This window comes from Acanthopagrus latus, chromosome 11, assembly GCF_904848185.1.
Source record: "Acanthopagrus latus isolate v.2019 chromosome 11, fAcaLat1.1, whole genome shotgun sequence".
NCBI lineage: Eukaryota > Metazoa > Chordata > Actinopteri > Spariformes > Sparidae > Acanthopagrus > Acanthopagrus latus.
In genome coordinates, this window is record NC_051049.1 from 22992280 (window position 1) to 23013215 (window position 20936).

Genomic DNA, 20936 nt, shown 5'->3' on the forward strand with positions numbered 1-20936 from the left:
GCTCATTAGCATGGTTATTAATGGTTTATTATAAAGCAACCATTAATACCTATTTCGCTATAAAGACAGTACCTGTATTTGTGTGTTAGTACAGCCTAAAGATGCTAATCCCTTCAGTATGATCTCACAATAAAGTATAAAGTCTAGTATCGAACATGGAGGTCTGTAGATTTCTTTTTAGCCTAATTTCTTCCACGTGCTGCGTAACATGGACAGAGAGGTGTGGTGCTGCTGTGACGGTGCCGCTCTACCTTTGGCTTGTACGCAGTCGTGAGCATGGACATCTCCACGTTCTGCCCTCGGACGGGTTTGGGCTGACGGGGGGCCGGGGGCCTGGAGGACTTCTGGTTGTTGCGGCACACGCAAATGAAGAAGAAGAGCAAGGCGATGGCCAACGGGATCGCCACACTGGGGACCAGGATGTACAAGATCTCCATGTTGCTGCCGCCAGACTTGTCTTTGTAGTCTGAAGGGACGGATGAAGAGAGAGGAATAATAATAGATAAATTGGTCATAGTGTGACTGGGCGATGTAACATAATGAAGAGGCATATTGGAGCGAGAACAATGAGCTGATTATTTGTTTAACTAACACACACAAAAAAACGCTAAGGTAATTATTGTCGACAAAAACAAGAAATGTAATGTGGGAAAACAATTACACTTTCTTTGTGTTTTATCAAACAAATATGTACAAATGTGTTTCAAAGACAGCATTACAATACTCTAGTCTCTCACCACAGACGGGTATGTCACAGAGGTCCATGCGGACCCCCTCGTCCAGCGTGAAGCACCAGGGGGCCTCGTGCTTGTTCCCGGGGTTGCGGCAGTACGAGTGTCCTCCGTTCAGCTCCGGGTAGCGGATGGCCAGGTAGGTGTGGCTGTGAGGATACTGGGAGTTCCATGGCTGACACTGATGGCCCGACTTGGTCATACTGACTGTCCCTCTGTAGTCCGCCCCGCTGTTGTTGTAACACTTGTGATCTAGGGGAGAGGGAGGTGTGGCTGCGCATTAGACGCTTGTTCGTACTGTCGCTCTTTTCTTCTGGGTGGCTGGTAGAGGACCAACAAAATCACAGGCCCAGGAACCCAGACGGACTGCTTGTGAAGAAACAGAGAGCCTACATCTGTTTGTCTACCATTCATCAGGTGCTGTAATCTTTATGCTCAGTCTGATTGCAGAATAACACAGAAAACACATCCAAGATAGGAATGATGAATTCATTAACTTTAAAGGATAGAATTTTGACTGATCTCAAATGTGCTAAACTTCATCATTGCATATTTATAATGCAGTAACAGTGTTAGGGGTGGGGTTAGGGTTTAATAGCTGGACAAACTTATTTGCTGGACCATCACATTCAAAGGGAAATAATAAACTAATAATGTGAAACTCTGATGTCTGAATATATAATCAAGCATCCTGAAAGCACAACATTTTTTTTTTAATTACCTGCAAAATTGACCAGAGCTGCAACGGCTCTAAATCTGTCAATAAAGTTGATTTTAATATCAGATCATCCCATAAACGGAAACCTCCGTTTGGCAGTCACAACAGGGGCCAAAGGGATGCCTGTCCTCAGTTAATAAAAATAAGAATAATAAGCTCTATTGGCAGGAGAAATAAAAGAAGTCCTACTCTTGTTTATGGGCTCGGCCATGGGGATGCCGATCCTCAGACAGTTGGCGGCCTCGAGGCTGTCGGAGGCGGGCAGGTCCTCGCAGTCCGGCAGCTTCAGTCTCTTCAGGATGATGGGGTTGGAGCGGGCGATGATGTACTCGGTCTTGCACAAGTCGTTCTCCAGGATCTCACACTCGTCCTTACACAGGTCCCGGGGTTTGTCGGCCCCGGTGCTGCGGTCGCACGTCGGGAAGGCAAAGTGGCAGAGAGAAGGGATGGCGAACTGGGAGCAGCGGTCGGACAAATGGTTGGACGTCCCGATCATGGTGAAGGCCGCTGGAAAAGAATAACGAAAGTCATTTATAAAGTTCACAAAGCTGTCTGGCATAAACTTCGTCTACACATTCAGCATCCACGTTATGGTTTTGTTGCTGTTTGAGAGTTAAGAGTCAGAGCAAAAACTGATGATTGAATATATGAATTCACCCACAAGGAATTCCAGTGAAACCCTGAGCTCACGTTGCTATTACATTTGAGCACCTACACACATGAAGGGATCAAAGCGGGGGTCTGACAATGAAAGCTGCAGCTGTAAAGGTATGATTCACCGTCACACTGTACGTTTATTGCAAACATGTGCTACGCTGTGGTAGTTACTATCAGTAAAGCGGCTCTGTGGGGGAGCGGAAATAAAGTGGATAACTTAAGCTGGAGGTTACTCAAGCTGAGATAGTGAGTAGCTACAGAATGTGGATGCTCTGTTAATGAAATGTACGATTTACAGTCATCCTGCGGGCCTGCTACGACCCCGTGGCATCACACTATAAATCACAATTATCACTCGTCCTTGATGTTTCACATTAGAGTTCACGGCCCGTCCGTCGCCGGGCTGTTCCGGGGGAGAGGCCGACAGCTGCATGGATGCAACCAATAAAACACACATTAAAGTGACCTCCGAGGACATACGCGCACAAACACGCTCAACAAAAACACCGGAGTGGAGACGCAGACATGTAACAGCACGTCGGCCTTTTGTGCTACAGACCCTGCTGAACTTCCTCTGAACTCCTTAAGCGACGTCCTGTTTTCTTCCTACTGCGTATTAGCCCAGGTTTAGCTTCTAAACAGTCCACGTTCGCAGATGGTTTTCATTGATGCAGTGTATGCAGAGAAGTCAGCTTCACAGACGCGCTTCCATCAGCCCCCGTAGCTGGAGACATGTGTGTGCAGGGTGTTGCTAGAACAGACAGAACCACTAAGTGATGTTTGAACTACTGAACTCACTGGATGGAAACGGGCTGTCGGCTGGTCGTCGTCACGCAGGAAAAAAAAAAAAAACATGGGTGCGTTTATTAGTAACCACCACAGCAAATGGTAAATGAATATGTGGGCCAGATCTTACAGAGGTGTGATGTGGAAACTTGAAGCCACCAGTGCACAACCATCAAGAATGGACTTGAATTTTTAACGAGGCGGAAAGAGTTCATGCCTTTTTTCTTTTTTTTTGGTAATCATTTAAAAGAAAAGATAAAAAAAAAAAAAAAAAAAAAAAGGCTATCAGAGACATTATTGCTCCAAGCAGACTTTTGGCACAGTATATGTCTTAATACATGTCTAGAAGGGATATATATATATATATATATATATATATATATATATATATATATATATATATATATATATATATATATATATATAAAGCATTTCATTGTTTGTTAACAGTGAATTAACCAAGTTCACTTAAATATAAATGTACCATTTATTACTTATGGTTATTCATTAGTGTTGCCAATAGATGAATAATAGCAATTGAATGTACAAATCAAAGTAAATGTGGCTGAATTAAACCTTTCATCACCAACCGCTCTGTTTGCATTTGAGTGAGACATTAAAACAGAATGTGCTCAGAGCAGAGCTACCTTTAGTGGAACCCAACAGGTCCTTAAATATGTATGATCATGAATTGTTCAAAATTGTTCAAAATTTGAGCAAGTTGTGCAGAAAGTTAGTCAATTAAGGGAAGGAGAGATCCTAGTACAACTTTGCATCTTAACAATGCAATGTGATACAATATAATGCAATATAATATAACAGGTGTTTGCTTGTGGCCCACCATTTAGTTTAAGTCTTGGGCACCCCCTGGTTTAGAGAGCAGTTAAAAAACTGTGTTGCACAAGAAAATGTATGTTATGAATTCATGCATTCATAAACTGCAAAGGCAGAAGTGTATTTAGACCTTTGTTTTTGCACTGACAAAGGGCCTGTTTCTCACCTGTGATCTGGGTTTCGATCTCGCCCTGCATCTGCAATGAGTGGACGTAGATGCTGCGGTTGCCGATGAAGCGGGCGCAGGCTATACCTCTGTACGGCTGGCAGAACCCGTTAGGCTCCCTCCTGAGGCAGACAGGAGAACAGAGGAGAGGGCGTGAGTGTGCATTCAGTATCTCAACGATATTAACAAACACAGCTGGTGGGCAGGATTTGTACAAGGGGATGTCTGCAGACAGTAACAGATGCCTGAACATGGTGCAGTACACTGAACTTCCACTAGAGGTCAGTCTACGTTTGAAAATGACACAAAAGCAACTAGTCGCTCTTCAGTGGAAGGGAAAGGCTGTGGCTTGTTGCAGTCTTTAACCAAGAGGTCTCCTTTCGCTTGGCTAAAGATAAGTCACAGTCAAGTTAAAGGCAGAGATCTGAAACACACACTCACACTCACACACACACACACACACACACACACTAGAGTTCACAGCACAGATGTAAACCGCATTAGGAATTAATGTTTGACTGTTTGACTTTATTCCTGTTTATGGCAGAGAGATGTCATCATGAGCCATGATCTGAAACACATGCACAGGGAAAGAGAGAGAAAGAAAGAGAGAGAGAGAGAGAGAGAGAGAGAGAGAGAGAGAGAGAGAGAGAGAGAGGGGGGATTGATGATGTTTTCACAACTTTTACTTCCTTTGATGACTCTAAACTGTCCTTCTCCACTCTTGTCCTTCTTTAATCCACTATTCTTCTTCCCTCCCTCTTGTTTCTCTCACTCCAAATATACACCCAATCGTGCGTGCACACACACACACACACGCAGACACACACAAACCACATGCTGACTAGCAGGCGATTCGCTCAGTGTGAGATCACTATGTCATGTGCTTTAAATCGTGCCATATGGGGACTTTAAGACCAGGCATAACCACAGTATATAGGGCAGTGCATGATGCCGCTGCGCATGCACACGAAAGAAACCATATTGTAGCTATCGGCGGATTGAAAGTACATCCTCATGCTTCGCACACTGCTGCCTGAGTAACGGTAAACAGAAGCACGTTTGAAACTGACCAGACTTGAGAAAATATTGGAAAAAAAATACATAATACTTTAAACTAACAACCTTCAGCTTTGATTGGCCGAGTAATGGTGACATATTTACAGCTTTGTTTAGCTCGAACACACAGCTTCGTTTCACCATGTGTTCAAACTGTAAAACTGAGCCCTTTGAGGCTGAACGCTTCATTATCATCCAACTGCGTCTGTCACCTTTGTTTACCAGAATCAGGCAGTTTACAAGGGATGTAACGGTGTGTGGATTGCACCAGTAACACCACAAACTGCACTAAAAAGCTTTTTAAGATGCAACTGAGCACAAGGTGAGAACGGTGCGAGCACACACAAATAAATGAGCATCCATATGTCAGTAAGAACTCTGAACCACCTAGAATATATTACAAGACTTTTTAATGAAGGTTATTTATGTAACGGAGAAACTGACCTTTTCTTAAAATGCTCTTTTTTGGTTTTTATTATAAAACAGGTCTAGGTGATGTATACAAACTGTGATAGTATCATAACACTCAGTCCATGGAGAAAAGCACACAGTTCAAATTCAGAAACTGTGCTTTCAAATAAGTTGTCAGGACTTCCATAAAATTGTGATGTCACAAAGACAAAGACACCGCCCCTTGCCCCCCCCGTTGCAAAAACACTGCAACAAAGCATGTCAATGACACCTAAAAGAAAAATTAGGACCCTGAAAATGAGCATAATGTGGGACCTTTACAGCTGCAAGCACGCTGATCATATTGGGTTTATTGCATTAAAACATGTAAAAAAAAAAAAAAAAAAAAAAAAGAAGACTTTGAATTGTGTGTCAACATCATCCCAAATGTTCAAAGCAAGAGAAATCCGTAATTTTATTCAAGATGACGGTGCTTTCAATTGATCACCATGACCTCCGGGAGAGGGTCGGGGAGTAAAGAAGGGAATGAGTGAGCGCTTCAGATGGCCTTTAAATCAGCAGTGGCGGTTGTTTAACAGTGAAGAACACAATTCCCATGATCCAACACACATTTGCTTCTCTCGAGATCAGAGCGACATCAACAAAGGTTTACATACTGTGCATGTAAATAGATACAACACTTCAGTCACATGGAGCCTGGCTACTTTATTCTAGAATTCTTTAAGGGCTGTAAATAATGGACTAATCAGTTTCATCAAACATAGTTGGAATTCAATGAATGTGATGTATTTGTGCGCTGTGAAGAAGCTCTCTTTATTCAAGTCCCATCAGCTTCTCCCATTTTCTTTTTAATTGTTTGCGAGGTTTAGTTTGCTCGGCACCTTTTCTTTTTTCACACAGTTTGTGATAATATATATGAATAGATACCTAAAGGAAGTAAGGTCTCTGGTATAAAGTTGCTGGGAACATCCATGTGGGAAGAAACACCCAAAAACACACACACACACCCTTTGTAACACCATGGGTGTGTGAGTATGGTGTGAGTACGGGGGTCATGAGGTTCCCCCCTCCCCGAGGAGTGTTAAGTGACTGAAGGGCCAAGGTCAACTCTCTCTCTGTACCCCTGTCTGTACAGATCTAAATGGGCTTTCCAGACACACACACACACACACACACACACATATTCACACACACACAAACACTCTCAGAGAACTATAGAGCCGTGGTCTGTATACTGGCGATCCCATGGAGATACGGTAACATTACATTTATAGCCTAACACAGGTTTAAGCAGATTTTGTCCTTGGAATATGTAATTTCCTACTAAAATGTGGATATCGGTAATAATGAGTTCATGTTGCGGTGTGCCTTCAGACGGCTTAGCACCCCTTCAGCAAAGCCACAAACTGCTACATCTTCAGATATTTTTTCCTTTGGCTAGGGAGCTTCATCTCTTTAGGTGAAAGTCACGTCTGGCAGTAAAACCGTAAGAGGAGAGTCAAGCTGCCGCTGCGAAAACAAGCTGAATAATATGAGGGATCGGTGACTGAAGCAGAATATGAAAAGGCAGCCGGAGAGCATGAGAAGACACGCACACGGTGCACACACAGACAGGATAGAAAGTGAGGGCTGGAGTGTGTCCAGGCAGCCGAGAGGTTAGTTTGGTTGTGCGTCACAGAGGACAGTGGACACACACATCCACACTAACATCAAGCCACACACAGACAAGTAAATGACAAGGGAGAGCGGACGAGCCGCCACAATGCAGCCGGAGCCCCGCAGGCAAATTACAACTCTGGCCAGCCTGGACGGCCTCAACCGAACCAACTCAGCCCAAATCGCAAATCGCCCCTCACTGCTTTTTATATTTTTATTTCTATCACTCTCCTCAGAGACGGCTCACGCTGAAAGCCGTGTCGTGAGGGGAATATTTGAGCGTCTGCATCCTATCCGGTGAGGCAGAAATGACTTAAACGTGTCTAAAGAGGGAAATGAGCAGGAAGGACACGTAGAATAACCTAACTGCTGTGAGAAATCTGAGCTTCTCTGAAAAAGAAAATGTCCTAAGTTTTACTTTTGTGTATCCGTTTGATTCTGTGTCAGTGTGAGTGAGCTATTCCAGGCCGAGGGAGCCAAGTGCGGTTGCTATTTGTGTAAACACTGGATGGCTGTTCAGGCCTTTTATTTTACACACCAACGCCACGGGGCCCTCTGTGTAATGTTTTATAATAGTTAATTACAAGGAGAGGCTCTTCCCTCCGAGCCTTGATCTACAATCCAGATTTAAACAGAAAGGCCAGCCTCACCGCACAACCTAAACAAGGTATTCAGGACATTGATTCATTGTCCAATTACATCTTTTCCAACCTCATTATTTATTCAGGGAAGCGCTTGCTGAGTGGCCATGCTCTATTGCCAGCGCCGTCCAGATTCACATACATATGGTTACGTACATTCACACCTGGGTGGTGCCAGCACAGGGGAGGCTGCAGCTCCACTGCTTAATGCTGTTTCGAGGCTCACTGGTTAGGGATATTTAATACATCCTGATGGGTTGTGACAAGATGTACATTGTAAAACTGTGCACATGCAGAGTTTGAGAGATGAAGATGAGTGAGAGCAAGCCAAAAGGGAAATTAAAACGAAAAAGGAGACCTATTACGGTTGTTTGTTTTGATCCATTGCTTTAGTGTAAAAGTTAAAAATGTGTGTCCCAACAGAAGCTGTTCTATCCCACCCAAAACGCCGCTCCTGAAACGCCTCGTAGTCCTGCCTTTTGTTCTGTGATGTCACCATGTCACACATTGGCACACAGTTATGCCAGGCATAGCTGCTCTGTTGTGATTAGCAGTGCTGGTTCAGGCGTGTGCGAGCTGACCAATAAGTGGACACTGGGTGTTAGAGATGGGGGACCTTAAAGGGACAGGAGCTAAAACAGAGTGTTTGAGACAGAGGGAGAATACACTGCTGCAGCACTGGACAGTCTGAGAAAGCTAATGTGATTTTTGAGCACTGAGCATGTAAACCTATTCTAGTCGTAACCCAAAATAACATTATGAACCTGAAAATGAACATAATATGTCCCCTGTAATTGAAGTCTTCCCGGCTACTTCAAAGACAATATGAAAGACCAGTTAGGCAGCATTTATGAGCTAGCACCATCTGCGTTACCAGAGATGCACATAAATAGAAGAGTGGGGAAAAACTTTTCTTTGACCCATGTGGGTGTTTATAGAGAACAGTAAAAAGTCTGGATGAGTACAGGGATAATGGAACTACACAACTTAAATGTGAGAAACGCGGCAGAGAACGGCAAAAAAATTAAGTCTGGTTTCATATCTACAAGGCACCAACAGTATTTTATATATTTGCACAAAAGATGCATGCAAAAAAGGCAATTGTATGAACACAAGTTGATGTCTTATTGATGTCTTATTATCATTAGTTATCATATGTAATAGTAAGTATGCATGTGAGAATTATCTGAATGATGCAAAAGATCTAGAGCGTCTGAATCCCTAACTGACTGTATAAGCAGCTCAGACTCTTGAGCATCAATAAAACTTTGTGCTGGAGGTTTCTTGAGCACAAATGCTGCTTCAACTTACAGAAGTGTGTGAGATCCCTGCTCTGTTTATCCCGGAAGAAATCTCCCTGCTTGAGATCTCATTGTTGGGTCTATACTTCATGTTTTGATTATGGAACAAATCTTTAGGCTTTCAGCATGTAAACCTGGGTCATTCTCACCAAGAAGCTGTGGGCTGGGGATGACGGGTTTGTGTTGAGTTTCGGGGGTTGAGAGGATGTGAAAACTCAACGCTCTCTGTTGGAAGGGGATCTCAAAGGGATGGGATCTGAGGGCGAGGAGGCAGGGGGGCGGATCCCGATGACATTTTGGATTTCAGGGTTTCGTCTCCAGGAGCTGCTGTGGGTGCTGAGTGAGGAGGAGATGAGCTGCCGGCAGCATGAGGTCACAGCTGTTGAGTCCTGATTGGGGATGCCCCTCGACTTGTGTGATATGTGTTTTTTCAAACATACACTCCCCGCTTAACCTCCGAATCCCAAACTGTGGTGACTTCTGAAACAACAACAAGCTGGGGGAGAATTTGGGGCACTGCTCAATCCTGTAATAAAATCCGGATGGTGCTTTTTAAAGGACCAGTCCTACTGGTTTTGCAAGTTTTAGTATTTTGCCTGACAACTAAAAATAACATAAAATAATAATAAATAAAATACAAATGTAAAATGATTTGTGTAGTTTTCAAATTGATTTGTTTATGTATTCTTGTCAATTATCTGACTCTTGAAACTAGATTTCTTGAAGGATAGGTCCACCCTAAAATGAAAGTTCAGTCATGATCTACTCATCCAAAATCAGATGAAGTTTCATAGTCCACAAAACATTTTGATGAAACATCATCCGCCACAGATCAAAGTTGGATTGAAATGTGTTCCTGAGCTGAATAACTCACCGAGATCCAACAATTTTGTGCCTTTTCACAGGGGCCGAACATGTGTATTTGTGTTAGATGGTGTCCAATAACAAATGAAAGACACTTGTGGGTCTGGAAAGGAACGGATGGGCAGGGAGGATGAGGGGGAGAAAAACAATGGACAATCGTGTGGTCGTTGTGCTCAAGAGACAATGCATTTCCCCCCTCTGACACAGACAAAAAAATAAAAAAAAAGATGAGAAACGAAATCTGTTAAGCATCATTCAGTCTGTTTACAATTACAGAAGGTACCAGAGAATTAGTACTCGGTGAAACATAAATACAGGATGTTGCCAAGGTCTCACTTTTTGTTTTATCCCAGCAACACTGTTGAAATATAAACTGATATTTTGCAACAGCCAGCGGCAGCTGTAGGGCAGTGATTAGTGTGTTGGACCCTGTATTTTGTGTAACTTAATTATCATTGGAGAATTGGAGAATGCATGTGTGGCTGCAGCGTGTAATGCTCTCTCGCTGACAGGGAGCCAAAATGGCCACCAGAGGCTGAGGTTGACTGGGGTCTGTGGCTGCCAGTGGCCCGTGACCGCACTGGGAATGAACAACGAGCCGGGGCAACTAGGCACTGCATTAGGACACAATGGAGAGAGAAGGAGCCCTCCTGAGTCCTCGTGTTACTGCTGCTTACTGACTGCAACAATAGAGGCTTCTGTCAGAGAGAAGGACGGGAGATTCAGAGCGTACTGAAAGAAGGAAACACAAGAGATGATGGGGGCGAGGACATCGCCGTGGATGCTTTTGAGATGGTGGTTTACTGCTTCAGATATTTAAAAAATGCTCATGTCCAACAGGCATCAGATATCTGTTAATGCAAAAAATGTATTTAACCACCTCAATCAGAGGCACATGGCTGAGTACAAGGATGCAAGGAGAGCTCAGCAGCTCTTGTGAGTTCGGAACCAGAAATATATTTGAGGATGTTTTTTAGTTTTCATGTCATCGAGAATATCAGTCAAGCCGAATTACTGAAATACTGTGACATTGTTTTAGGGCTACTGTTTGTGTGGTAAATGTATAGTAAATGTACAGTCATGTAAAGTGTTCAGGCTTATCAGGTGCCAAAACACTCCACAACACAATGAGGCCAGTCACACTGAGACCCATCGCTCCCCTCCTGCACTGCACGTCAACAGTTTTCAGGAGGTGAAACATGGTCAACTTTTCAGCACAAGGTGCAGAGTTGCACCGCTTTCCCCGTTTCTTCACATTTGACGGATGGCTGCTTATGCAGCCGTGCTCCACAGGTGCACCATCCTGTTATGTCCAAAACAGGCTTTTGCAAGGCGTTTTGAAAAGCTACCTCACCTATTGCATCAGGGCTCTTTGTGATCGCAACTTATGAGGAATGAATTTAATGCTCTGGAAAGTCATCGCAGAGGCAGTCATTTCATAAACTGTAACCAGTACAAATACGTCGCTCATGTTACAAAGTAATCAGGAATGTGCGTCTGCCTGTATTTGATTGGCCAGTGCAGAGTGGATGATATCCAATACAATGCAGGCAACAGATGACCCTGCATTTCTTTCTCGGACGCCGCGGGAATATCACTGGTGCCCCACTGCACCCCATCGATGGATCAGTTTCATCAAGTGAATGAGGGGACTTGCAACAGCGTGGTGGAAATAATTCTGATTCCACATAGAAAGCCAACATTAATTTATGTTAACATTTCATTGAATGCGGATCTTATATCTCAAATAGTCTGCAGATTGACTCAATATATAGATCATGGTGTTTGACGTTGGACTGCAGAAGTATTTGTTGTGAGGCCCAGTCTTTGCCAACACTGGCTGGAAGTTGATGCTGAAGAGTTATAATAACAGGGCTAACACATACGTGGTGATTTGACATGCAGGGAAGCACCCTGCATCAACCCCGTCACTCCTCACATTGCTCCCGAACTGGTGACATCACTTCCCCCTGCAGGACTGCAGGGTATCAGAGGCCCGGCTCGGGGGGGGAGGGTTTGGGGAGTGAGGGTGTCAATCAGCCTGTCAGTAAGCAGGACAGGAGGGCAATACGTCTCCTAAAACCACCAACATAAACCCAGTGGTGTTTAGACGGACACCTACACACACAACCAAATGGAGCACAGGGGTTGGATGGTAGAATCCATTAGGAGGACTAAAGGTGCTTTTGAGGGGGCACAGTGATGGGGGGGGGGGGCAGATTTGTTTGACTAATCGCTGACCTTTAGGTTGTAGAGACCTCTGACAGCAAATAATCTGGGCAGATAGAGAGCGCAGAAGGTCTTAGAAAGCAAAACAAGGAAGGGAAAGTGAAAAAAGTATGGTAGAGAGGAGGAAGACGAAAGTTAAATCAGAGAAAACAATTGTGAGAAACAGAACAAGAGATGATTGAGGAAAACAAGTAGACTGGAAACAGTGACGAGCTCTGGGCAGCAAGTCTGACTGCTTCTGAACACAGGCCGTCTTTCATTAGCAAAACAGCCCCGTAAGTCGCCTTAGCGAGTACGACCCATATTTACGATTATCAGTAGGTGGTGACCTCTGATGATCGCAGTATATGTGGTGGGAGCAAAAGGAGACAGTCAGGTGACATAGTACACTCCCCAGTCTCACATCAAGGTGTGTAAGAGACCCACCGATCTACTGGACAGACAGACAGACAGGGTGGACAGACGGGGCTCTCACCCTCGAAACTGCTGTTCATATTCTGTGAGAAACCAAAAGTCTCGGTGAGTTATTTTGGCTTTTTACTTTCCGTGTTTACTGCAGTAACATAACCTATTGCAACTCACTCCATGATCTTTTCCTAAACCTAACCTAGTTTTGGGTCCTCAACCGAACCCAATAGTCACCAGTTCACGGTGGGGCATGTGTTGTTTGAACAATGCCATTTATATTATCCCAAAAACATACTAGTCTTTTGTTGCTCTGCTTTAATTTAACTTGCACTCAGTAAGAGAAAAACCCAGCAACAGTGACACCGATGAGTTGTACTGATCAATCAGGGAAGTCCAACAAGGATATGAAAAATAGTTTAGGCGCTGACAAAAAAGTGTTACAAATATAGCAGCTCATGATCTATTTTTATAAAAAGGGTTTTTCCCCTGTAGCAGTATTAAAATCTAATTCCTAGTTCCGTTTTGGTTGCCGTTAAAATTCCTGTCTTTAGTTGTTTTTTTTTTTTTTTTTTTTTTAATAACATTCCTTAAATTGACTCCGGGCTGCCTTGAAACATCCGTGTGGAAATAATAATAACAGGAAAAGCAAAGTAAAGCACAAAACAAAGAACAGGGGGAAAGAGATCGCCCAGAGCAAAGCTACTTCTGTGATTTAGACAGCATGTAACCCCCTCCCCCCTACACACACACACACACACACACACACACACACACACACACACACACACAGAAAGAACATACTCATGCACACACACTTTCCTGCATGATTTACGACACCTTATTGCCTACATCACAGATCCCAATCTGAAGACACAAAGGCAGACACTTAAAACAGACAGGAGGACACATGTTTTGGCTGACTGGCTACTGACGGTGCTCAAAGAGAACAAGAATCCACACGTTCGAATGCGAGCGGGGCTTCCTGAGGAAAGTGGAATTATCCTTGATGAGAGCGATTAAGAGTCACTAAAGGCATGTATGTGAGGGGGGAAGGAAAACACGGTCGCACCGTGGAGCCCATAAATAATCCCTCTTTACACACTCCGCCGTCAGAGGTGTCTGTAGGACACGGAAAACAAACACGAAGGGCTCAGGCCTGGTTAAAGGATATCCAACTTAATGCATTCACAAGGTTAAACAAAGCTGTTAAATAACAGATGCTGACAGCATGCCCTGTATGACTTCGATGAGTGCAGGTCCCTCAAAATCACCTCCTAGTTAATTTCTCTGCAGTCATGAATACATCCCCTGACACGAGCCTCATTATACCACAATGCAATGCAGCTGACAGACTAGCTGATGACTTGCTGATGACTACTTATGACTTGTGGGCACAATCCTTATACATGGAAAATATCTCCCCTTTCTGTTTGGATCAGTGCAATTACTGCTTTCTCTGCCTCAACATTAACCCCAGGAGAGTTCAGGCACGTAGCCCGAGGACTTAAACACACACTTGTTGACAGTTATCAACAAGCGGATAAAATAAGATATAGGCCACACACATGCCGCTCCTGGTCCTCCAATAGAAGATAATTTACAGGCTGCCGCACTTTTAAAAACAAAGGGGGTTAACCGGCACATCATTCAGGGCCAGACACACACACTCTCAGGGTTGTCATCCATATTTACGACATGGTCTGTATGTATGTGTTCACGTGTTATGTGCTCTTCTGTGTATTCATATGAACTTCCTGTCCAGAGTGGGAAAAAACAAGCAATTTAGAAGAGAAGCACAGAGGAGGGACCACGATGTGTAGAAAAAATATAGTCCTTTTTATGTAGCACATGTAAAGCTTTTAGAAAATGAGGGGAAAAAAAAATTGTGCTATAATCTTTAATAATTTGGCTACTTAGGTTGAAGCGCAGTGCTCGGTTCTTTCTCCCGTAAAAATGGAGGCCAAGAAAATGATGTTCAAGCATAACATTCACACACACAAAAACCACCTCTGTCTCGCCCTCCATCTCCACCATTTGATCTGTCCTCTGGCTGCATTGACCAGGGGGAGCCCACACACACGCTCACCTCAACGGACCAATTCAGGTTACACTGACAACTGATTTTTGCATATGAAAATGATTTTATCTTTGCAAAAACACATCATGGGAGCAGCTCTCAGGAGTGAATACAAGCGTCTAGAATGCCTAAGTGAAATGTGCTCCCTTTTACCATTTATTCTGCTGTCAACGGCTGCTGGCTGCTGGAGGTTGTTCATGATGGAGCCTGCTCCGTCCACACAGTTCACTTTCAGGCCACTGAAAGACTATTTTGGATATATTCCACCGACTTTATTAGATTTGTCAAAAGGGAAATGACAAGCTGCGAAGTTCAATATCCTGTTTACACTGATAACATTGTAAGTACAGTACATGGTACAGAGTGGCTCGCTGAGCCCTCAGGATGCCTCCAGACAGATAAAATAAACCAATACTGCTATGAGTACGTTTTTCTGTTAGTATGGGATTTAAAAGGGGCACAAGATCAGGAGTGGACTGCTGAGGAACACACTGTATGGGTAAAGTACACAGAGCATAAGAGCATGTGAAATGACGATGACTCTCAGTTATAAAACCTAAAAAAACCCCTCCTGTTTAGCTGGACTCTAAAAAGACTATTCATAATATATCAAAGTAATATTTATTTTTATGTTGGTGTGTGTCCCTCTGAATAAGAATGGCTTTGTTTATCCCATCAGTAAGCCAGCAAGATGCTTGTAATGTGGATCTGATGAAGCACCACATCTGTCTTCATTTGAACAGTTCCACTGTTGTCTGAACTTGACATCCAAACATAACTTCTCTCTGAAGAAGACGTGGGAGCTAAATGCGTAGTACTGACATTCTGCTGCATCACAGCCTAAAATGTCCCACCGGTCATATGCGTGCAATTTGGGAGGCACCAGTTCCAATAAATCCAAAACCGATTGATAAGCTTACTTCAGTTGAATAGACATCCTTTTTCACTCTGGATCAAACTGCGTACATCATCTTAAGCTCTACAAATTGCTTAACATCCCCTGGCTCAGGCTCACAGGTTACGAGTCCAAATGGCAAACAAAAGCCTCTTTTTATACCTAGAAATACTCAAGGTAACACTGTGCCTCCCTCTGTCCCTCTCACACACTCTAACACCAACACAGACTGCAAAGAAAGAACCCTCTCTGTGCCTCCATGTCTGCATGTATGTAACTGTGTTTTTTTTTCTTTGCAGGAGTGTGTGTGTGCGTGTGTGTGCGTGCGTGCATGTGTGTATGCGTGTGTGTGTGTGCGTGTGTGTGTGCGCATGTTCATGGGAGGTTTAGGGCAAAGTTCAGGGAAACCCCACAAACCCCATCTATGCCTTGTAACCCTCAGGGAGAAAACGTGATTCACAGAAACGCTCGCGCGCACACACACACACACACACACACGTACCCACACACAGTTTCATAAAGCACAGACTTTACCAGACCTGACCTTGACCAGACCTGCCACCAGGATCACCAACAGACAGACACAGGGGATTCTGGGAAACAGGAAACAGGAAGTGGGCCCTGTCCAGGCTGAGTGTGAAAGCTGTGTTCATAATGACTTGTGCATGAAGTACACGGTGTGTGGTAAGCGGCGTAAAGACAGACTGGAGCTCTCACTAACGTCTAATAATGTAAATTACTTTAATGGTTAAAGTCGTCTACACATCATGACAGTCCCCACGTGTGAGTGTTCACATGTGTCTGCCAGCATGCGTGTGAAGCCCCCTGACCTGGGCAGCATTTAGCAGAGAGGCATCCAGGCTTGTGGGAGGGGGCCGCGGTGGGGTCTCTGGTTTCAAACAGTGCCGGTGCCCTGGGACCGGGCCATGTCAAAGGGCCAGTCCCTGATGAGCCATATTAGGGCCCGGGTCCCCAATCAATCAGCACTGTGCTATAAAGAATCCACAACAAGGCGGCAATTAAGCCCCACAGAGGACTTAACTAAACACGTGTGAGAGATAGGGTTTGTCAGAGAGACCGCGTGTGCAGTTCTTTGACTCACTGTGTTTTGTGTAGAACTCCAAGTGTGCATATGTGCGACTGTGTGTAAAAGTAAAAGCCTTCTGAGACAGAAGGGGGGAAAAAAAGTTGTTCCGGAGGTGCAAAGTAACAGAGGACAGAGGTGAAACAAGTCTCAATAGGCTGTCTTTGTGATTCCTTGTAAAATGTTTGCATCATTGTAGCTGATATGAACACATTCAACTGGTATTGCACATGTAACTTTTAATCCATGCATTATTCCATGAGAAATCAACAAAAACTGTAAAAAATAAAACATTCCTGGATCCATTCTTTTCTCTGGGTCTGCACCAAAAGCTATTGAGGTCTATTAAGGGCTAAGACCCATCCCCCATCCAAGTTTCACAGGTGAAAACACAACCTCCATAAATTTTCTGATTGGTTCCCTGTAAACTTTGCTTTCACTATTATATGCAATTTTGTCAGACACACTGCATGAAAAATCCTGGGGAAATCAGGTGATCCAGTGAAGCTGACAGCCTGGCCCTCTACTTTCACATCTCGATTACACTAAATGAATGAACAAAAATGAAGTTTCATCACGTGTTTTTGTCAGTTTCTACTCAGACTGGGGGGGAAAAGTGCTTTTCTTAACTTTCGCCAATATAGTTCTATCCATTTTCACGTTTGGCTCTTAACAGGGCTAATAGCTAATTTGGGAATACTGCAGATGCTGTTGCTCTGGCTCTCGGCTGACCTATGGGTTGAGAAAAAACTCCACTGGTACTGAGCCTGTTGCTGGCAGGTCCAGATAGGTCTAAGAGAGTCCAGAGTGAAATACTTATTTTTCTTAACCGGATCCCAAATTGAAATAAGTTAAGCAGAACGCCCTGTGTCAGTCTGATGTGGAGTGCTGAAGTGGCACGGGGGCAGCGCATCCAAAACTTGAGTGGGCCTGTCATCCCCCTCAGTCTGAATGGGTGCGATGCTTGTGGTGTGGAGCAAATCATCATCAATCCTGGCCAGCATCTGAGAACCACAGCACTGTTGACACTGGCACTGAGGTGAGGCAAAGTGAAACCCGAAATCCAGAGTTTCTCAATGCGGCACACCAGAGTTCACAGTCAGATCCGAGAGCCTGTTGTGACCGGAGACGGCTCATTCTGTTTGCTGAGAACAGAGAGAGGGGGCAGACCGGTTTTGAGGGGCGGACCAGGGTTCGAACGTCCCGGGCTAGTGTCCTTGAGTTTGACATTCAGTGCCACATTAAACTTTTGTGCCTCATTTTGCACCTACAGTAGGGAGGGCGTGTCATTTATCAAAAATGCTTACTGCAGTGTGCCGGTCTTGCAAAATAGACTCATTAACTTTCATGCTGAGACTTATCTGAGGAGATTATCCTAAATATGAAGCGACCGCCAGCAGCCAGTTAGCTAAGCTTACACCAACTAAACAGGAAATGCAAGAATTAGCCAGCCATTCGAGAGTAAAAAAATCTTCGAGCACCTCTAAGCAAGCGTAATGAATGTTATATCTCCCATGTTCAATCCATACACACAGAGTAAATATATCTGTGGTTTTACGGGGGTCCTGTGTGCTAGAATGTAACTGATACTGTCACGCTGAGCATACCTGGCACCAAACTAAAACTGTTTTCAGTCTTTGTGCGGATTGAACAAACAAGATATAACCTCTTACTAAATCAGATCTAGCAGCGCTGGCAGGCAGATGGTGCTCACAAATAGCTGTTGTTTCCACAGTCTTTGTGCAAAGCTAAGCAAACCAAACCAGCTGCTGGTGAAGAGAGTGGTATTAATCTTGAGAGTGAATGAGGATGTTTACCAAGACGGTCTATAAAGAGGGATCAGGGGAGCATGTTGTGTGTGGAAAACCGTTAATCTCTGAGGGGGCAGGTAAATTAAGAGGCGCTGCTATGTAAAGAAAGCTGTGGTTGGGAAGTTAATTCTATTATCTGTGTACTGTATTTCTCACAGGACGCCAGCAGAAAAACATGAGGGCACCACAAAGGAAACCGCAGGGGAGCTGCGCTATAGTAATGAATTAATACATGAACTCACCATGTGGCAATAACCGATAACTCTTGGACAGGGAGGAGGACCGTACAGGGAGTTCATTAGACTTCATATGATATTCTTTGAGACAATTACCGTGCTGCGACTTGCATTCGATGCCGCACAAGAAGTGAGGCATGCAAAATGCCCCCCCCCGTCAGCTGATTGCTCAGTCAGCTTGTTGATTTGCCCTTCAGTCTTGATCTGTAGAGTGATGATGCAAAACGCAGCCCAGAGCGAGATTCCCGAAGTAATTATCTCAAGTACGAGTTCAATTGCAGCTTAGGTAAATGCTTTGACATGTTGTTACTTCGCTAATGAGGATTTTGGATGCTTTTCAGATCTCTGCCAGATAAAACCCTTGTTGGCACCCTTCACCCACCTACACTCACACAACAAGCCTTTGAATGCAGCGGTTGTGTAATTACCTGACCTCTTAATAAATCAGATCCCTAATCACACAGACATGCCAGCTACAAGTCTTTCACAACAGCTGCTATAGAGCAGAAAATAAACAAACAAGACGTTTCCATAAAGTGTCAATAAATCCATTACGATTACTGTGTGCACACATTGCGGCACCGAATGCCTTTGGAGCAAGCCTGAGCGAGCTTCAAAATCAAGTTAGTGTGACATCTTCAAGTCATTACACATTTTGGAAACTACTTTCTTAAACCAATTTATCAATCAACCCGGGGCACTGCTGCGGGTGACATGCACACGTGCACGCACACACGCGCCACAGTCAAATTACACCTCCGTTTTTAACTCTTTGATGCTGCGACTGTATAACTGGATAGCCAGCGGGCTGACGACAACGCGGGCCCCACGGCCCTCTTCACGTCAGCTCCAAATTCAATTTAATCCAGTGTGTTGACAGCTGCCTAATTACAGAGCAATTCACCCTGTGTTAGTTGGTTTCTTGCCACACACACACACACACACACACACATAAGCAGGAAAGGTCATACTGTACATGTGTTTACACTGCATGACACCTGATTAGCAAAAAATGTGAGTCATCAAGTTACACCCCGACCTGCAAATTAATTGCAGGTTTACAGAAAGTAAATAAAGACCTCACTGTATTACACATGTAGTTACATGCATAGATACATACATATGAATCTAATCAATGACAAGCCGGCACCTTCAGATATGTGATTGTTTGATTCTCTGTCCACACAGGAGGATGATGAGGAGCAGAACGGCTGTGCACACTGCCAGTGATTATGTTTGTTGAAAATAAAAAGGGGGACGTGCTGAAGCAAACGACAGGAAGATCGAAGATAAGCAAGGGGCAGAAAGGTCAGGAAAAAGTCACACACACAAGAAAAAGAAGAAGGCAGAATAACAAGAGTAATGAGATCCTGTTCTGCGCTACACTCGTGCTCTTTATTCTCCGGCGCAGAGTGGACAGAGGAGCGAGAGCACAGGAGGCACGGTGGAGGGAAGGGAAGAAAAAAAAAGAAAAAGAAGAAGAAAAAAAAAAGCAGCTATTTTTGTAATTGCTTTTTTTTTTCCGCGAGTGCTGAGAGAAAAGTGGTGGGGAAAGTTTTGAGAAATTTAAACAGACCTGACAGCCAGGGTGTAGTGGTATTAATCTTTTCAAACAGGGAGAAAACCCCGCTATTATAAACACAGACGGAGGCTGAGATCAGCTGCCGTGTTGCATAAAGCCTGTTTATCGCTGCTGTCAGATTAAAAAACCTAGATATAAACTAAGTCAACATTTATAGAAATATAGAAGCAACCCTGTTATGGGAAATCATGCAAGAAATCTTTAAATTATGAAGTTAATGTGTGTTTCTTTTGGCCACTTGGGAGCAGTGGAAACATGGACAACACTGACGCACCACTCCCTTCAGCGTTCATATTGCCTATTTACACATCCAGCAGATTAGCAATACAGACACATCACAACAATTAACATTCGTTTAGAGTCATGTTTCTGTTCAGCTTATGAACGGTAGTCAAATATTCCATTGCTACATGCTCCGCTATGTTCACCAGCTACGTACATGCTAAAACCAAAACAATGAGCTGAAAGACGCTAAAACTCCACTGAACAGAGAGTTGGGGGATCACTCTCTCTTGGTATGAAAGGCATATGCAATACTGGTTATTTTATGCGTTGTTACTATGAAAATTAATGAGACGAAGCTAAATTTCAACGTACAATGACTCATATAGAGGCGTCACTTGTAAGACACGGAAAAGGTAGCCCCAAAACAACAGAGCAGCACAAACACTGCTCAGTAAACTCTTTGCTGTATCCATTTCCATCTGTAGACATAATCCCCCCGCTATAGATATGAATCTCATTAAATCACGATTCATTCATGCAAAACTGTCATTCATTTTCTGTGATT

The 20936-nt window shown here is 43.9% G+C and overlaps 1 protein-coding gene across 2 annotated transcripts in view; it reads right to left on the reverse strand.

Moving 5' to 3' along the window:
* Nucleotides 1-20936, reverse strand: part of ror1 (receptor tyrosine kinase-like orphan receptor 1) — a 136904-nt gene that overhangs the window by 10166 nt on the left and 105802 nt on the right. For both annotated transcript variants that reach the window (XM_037115701.1, XM_037115700.1), the window contains 4 exons: nt 3893-4014; nt 1639-1956; nt 738-983; nt 252-466 (listed from right to left, as the gene is read on the reverse strand). In XM_037115701.1, coding sequence (XP_036971596.1) covers nt 252-466; nt 738-983; nt 1639-1956; nt 3893-4014 — 901 coding nt within the window. The remainder of the gene's footprint in view (nt 1-251; nt 467-737; nt 984-1638; nt 1957-3892; nt 4015-20936) is intronic.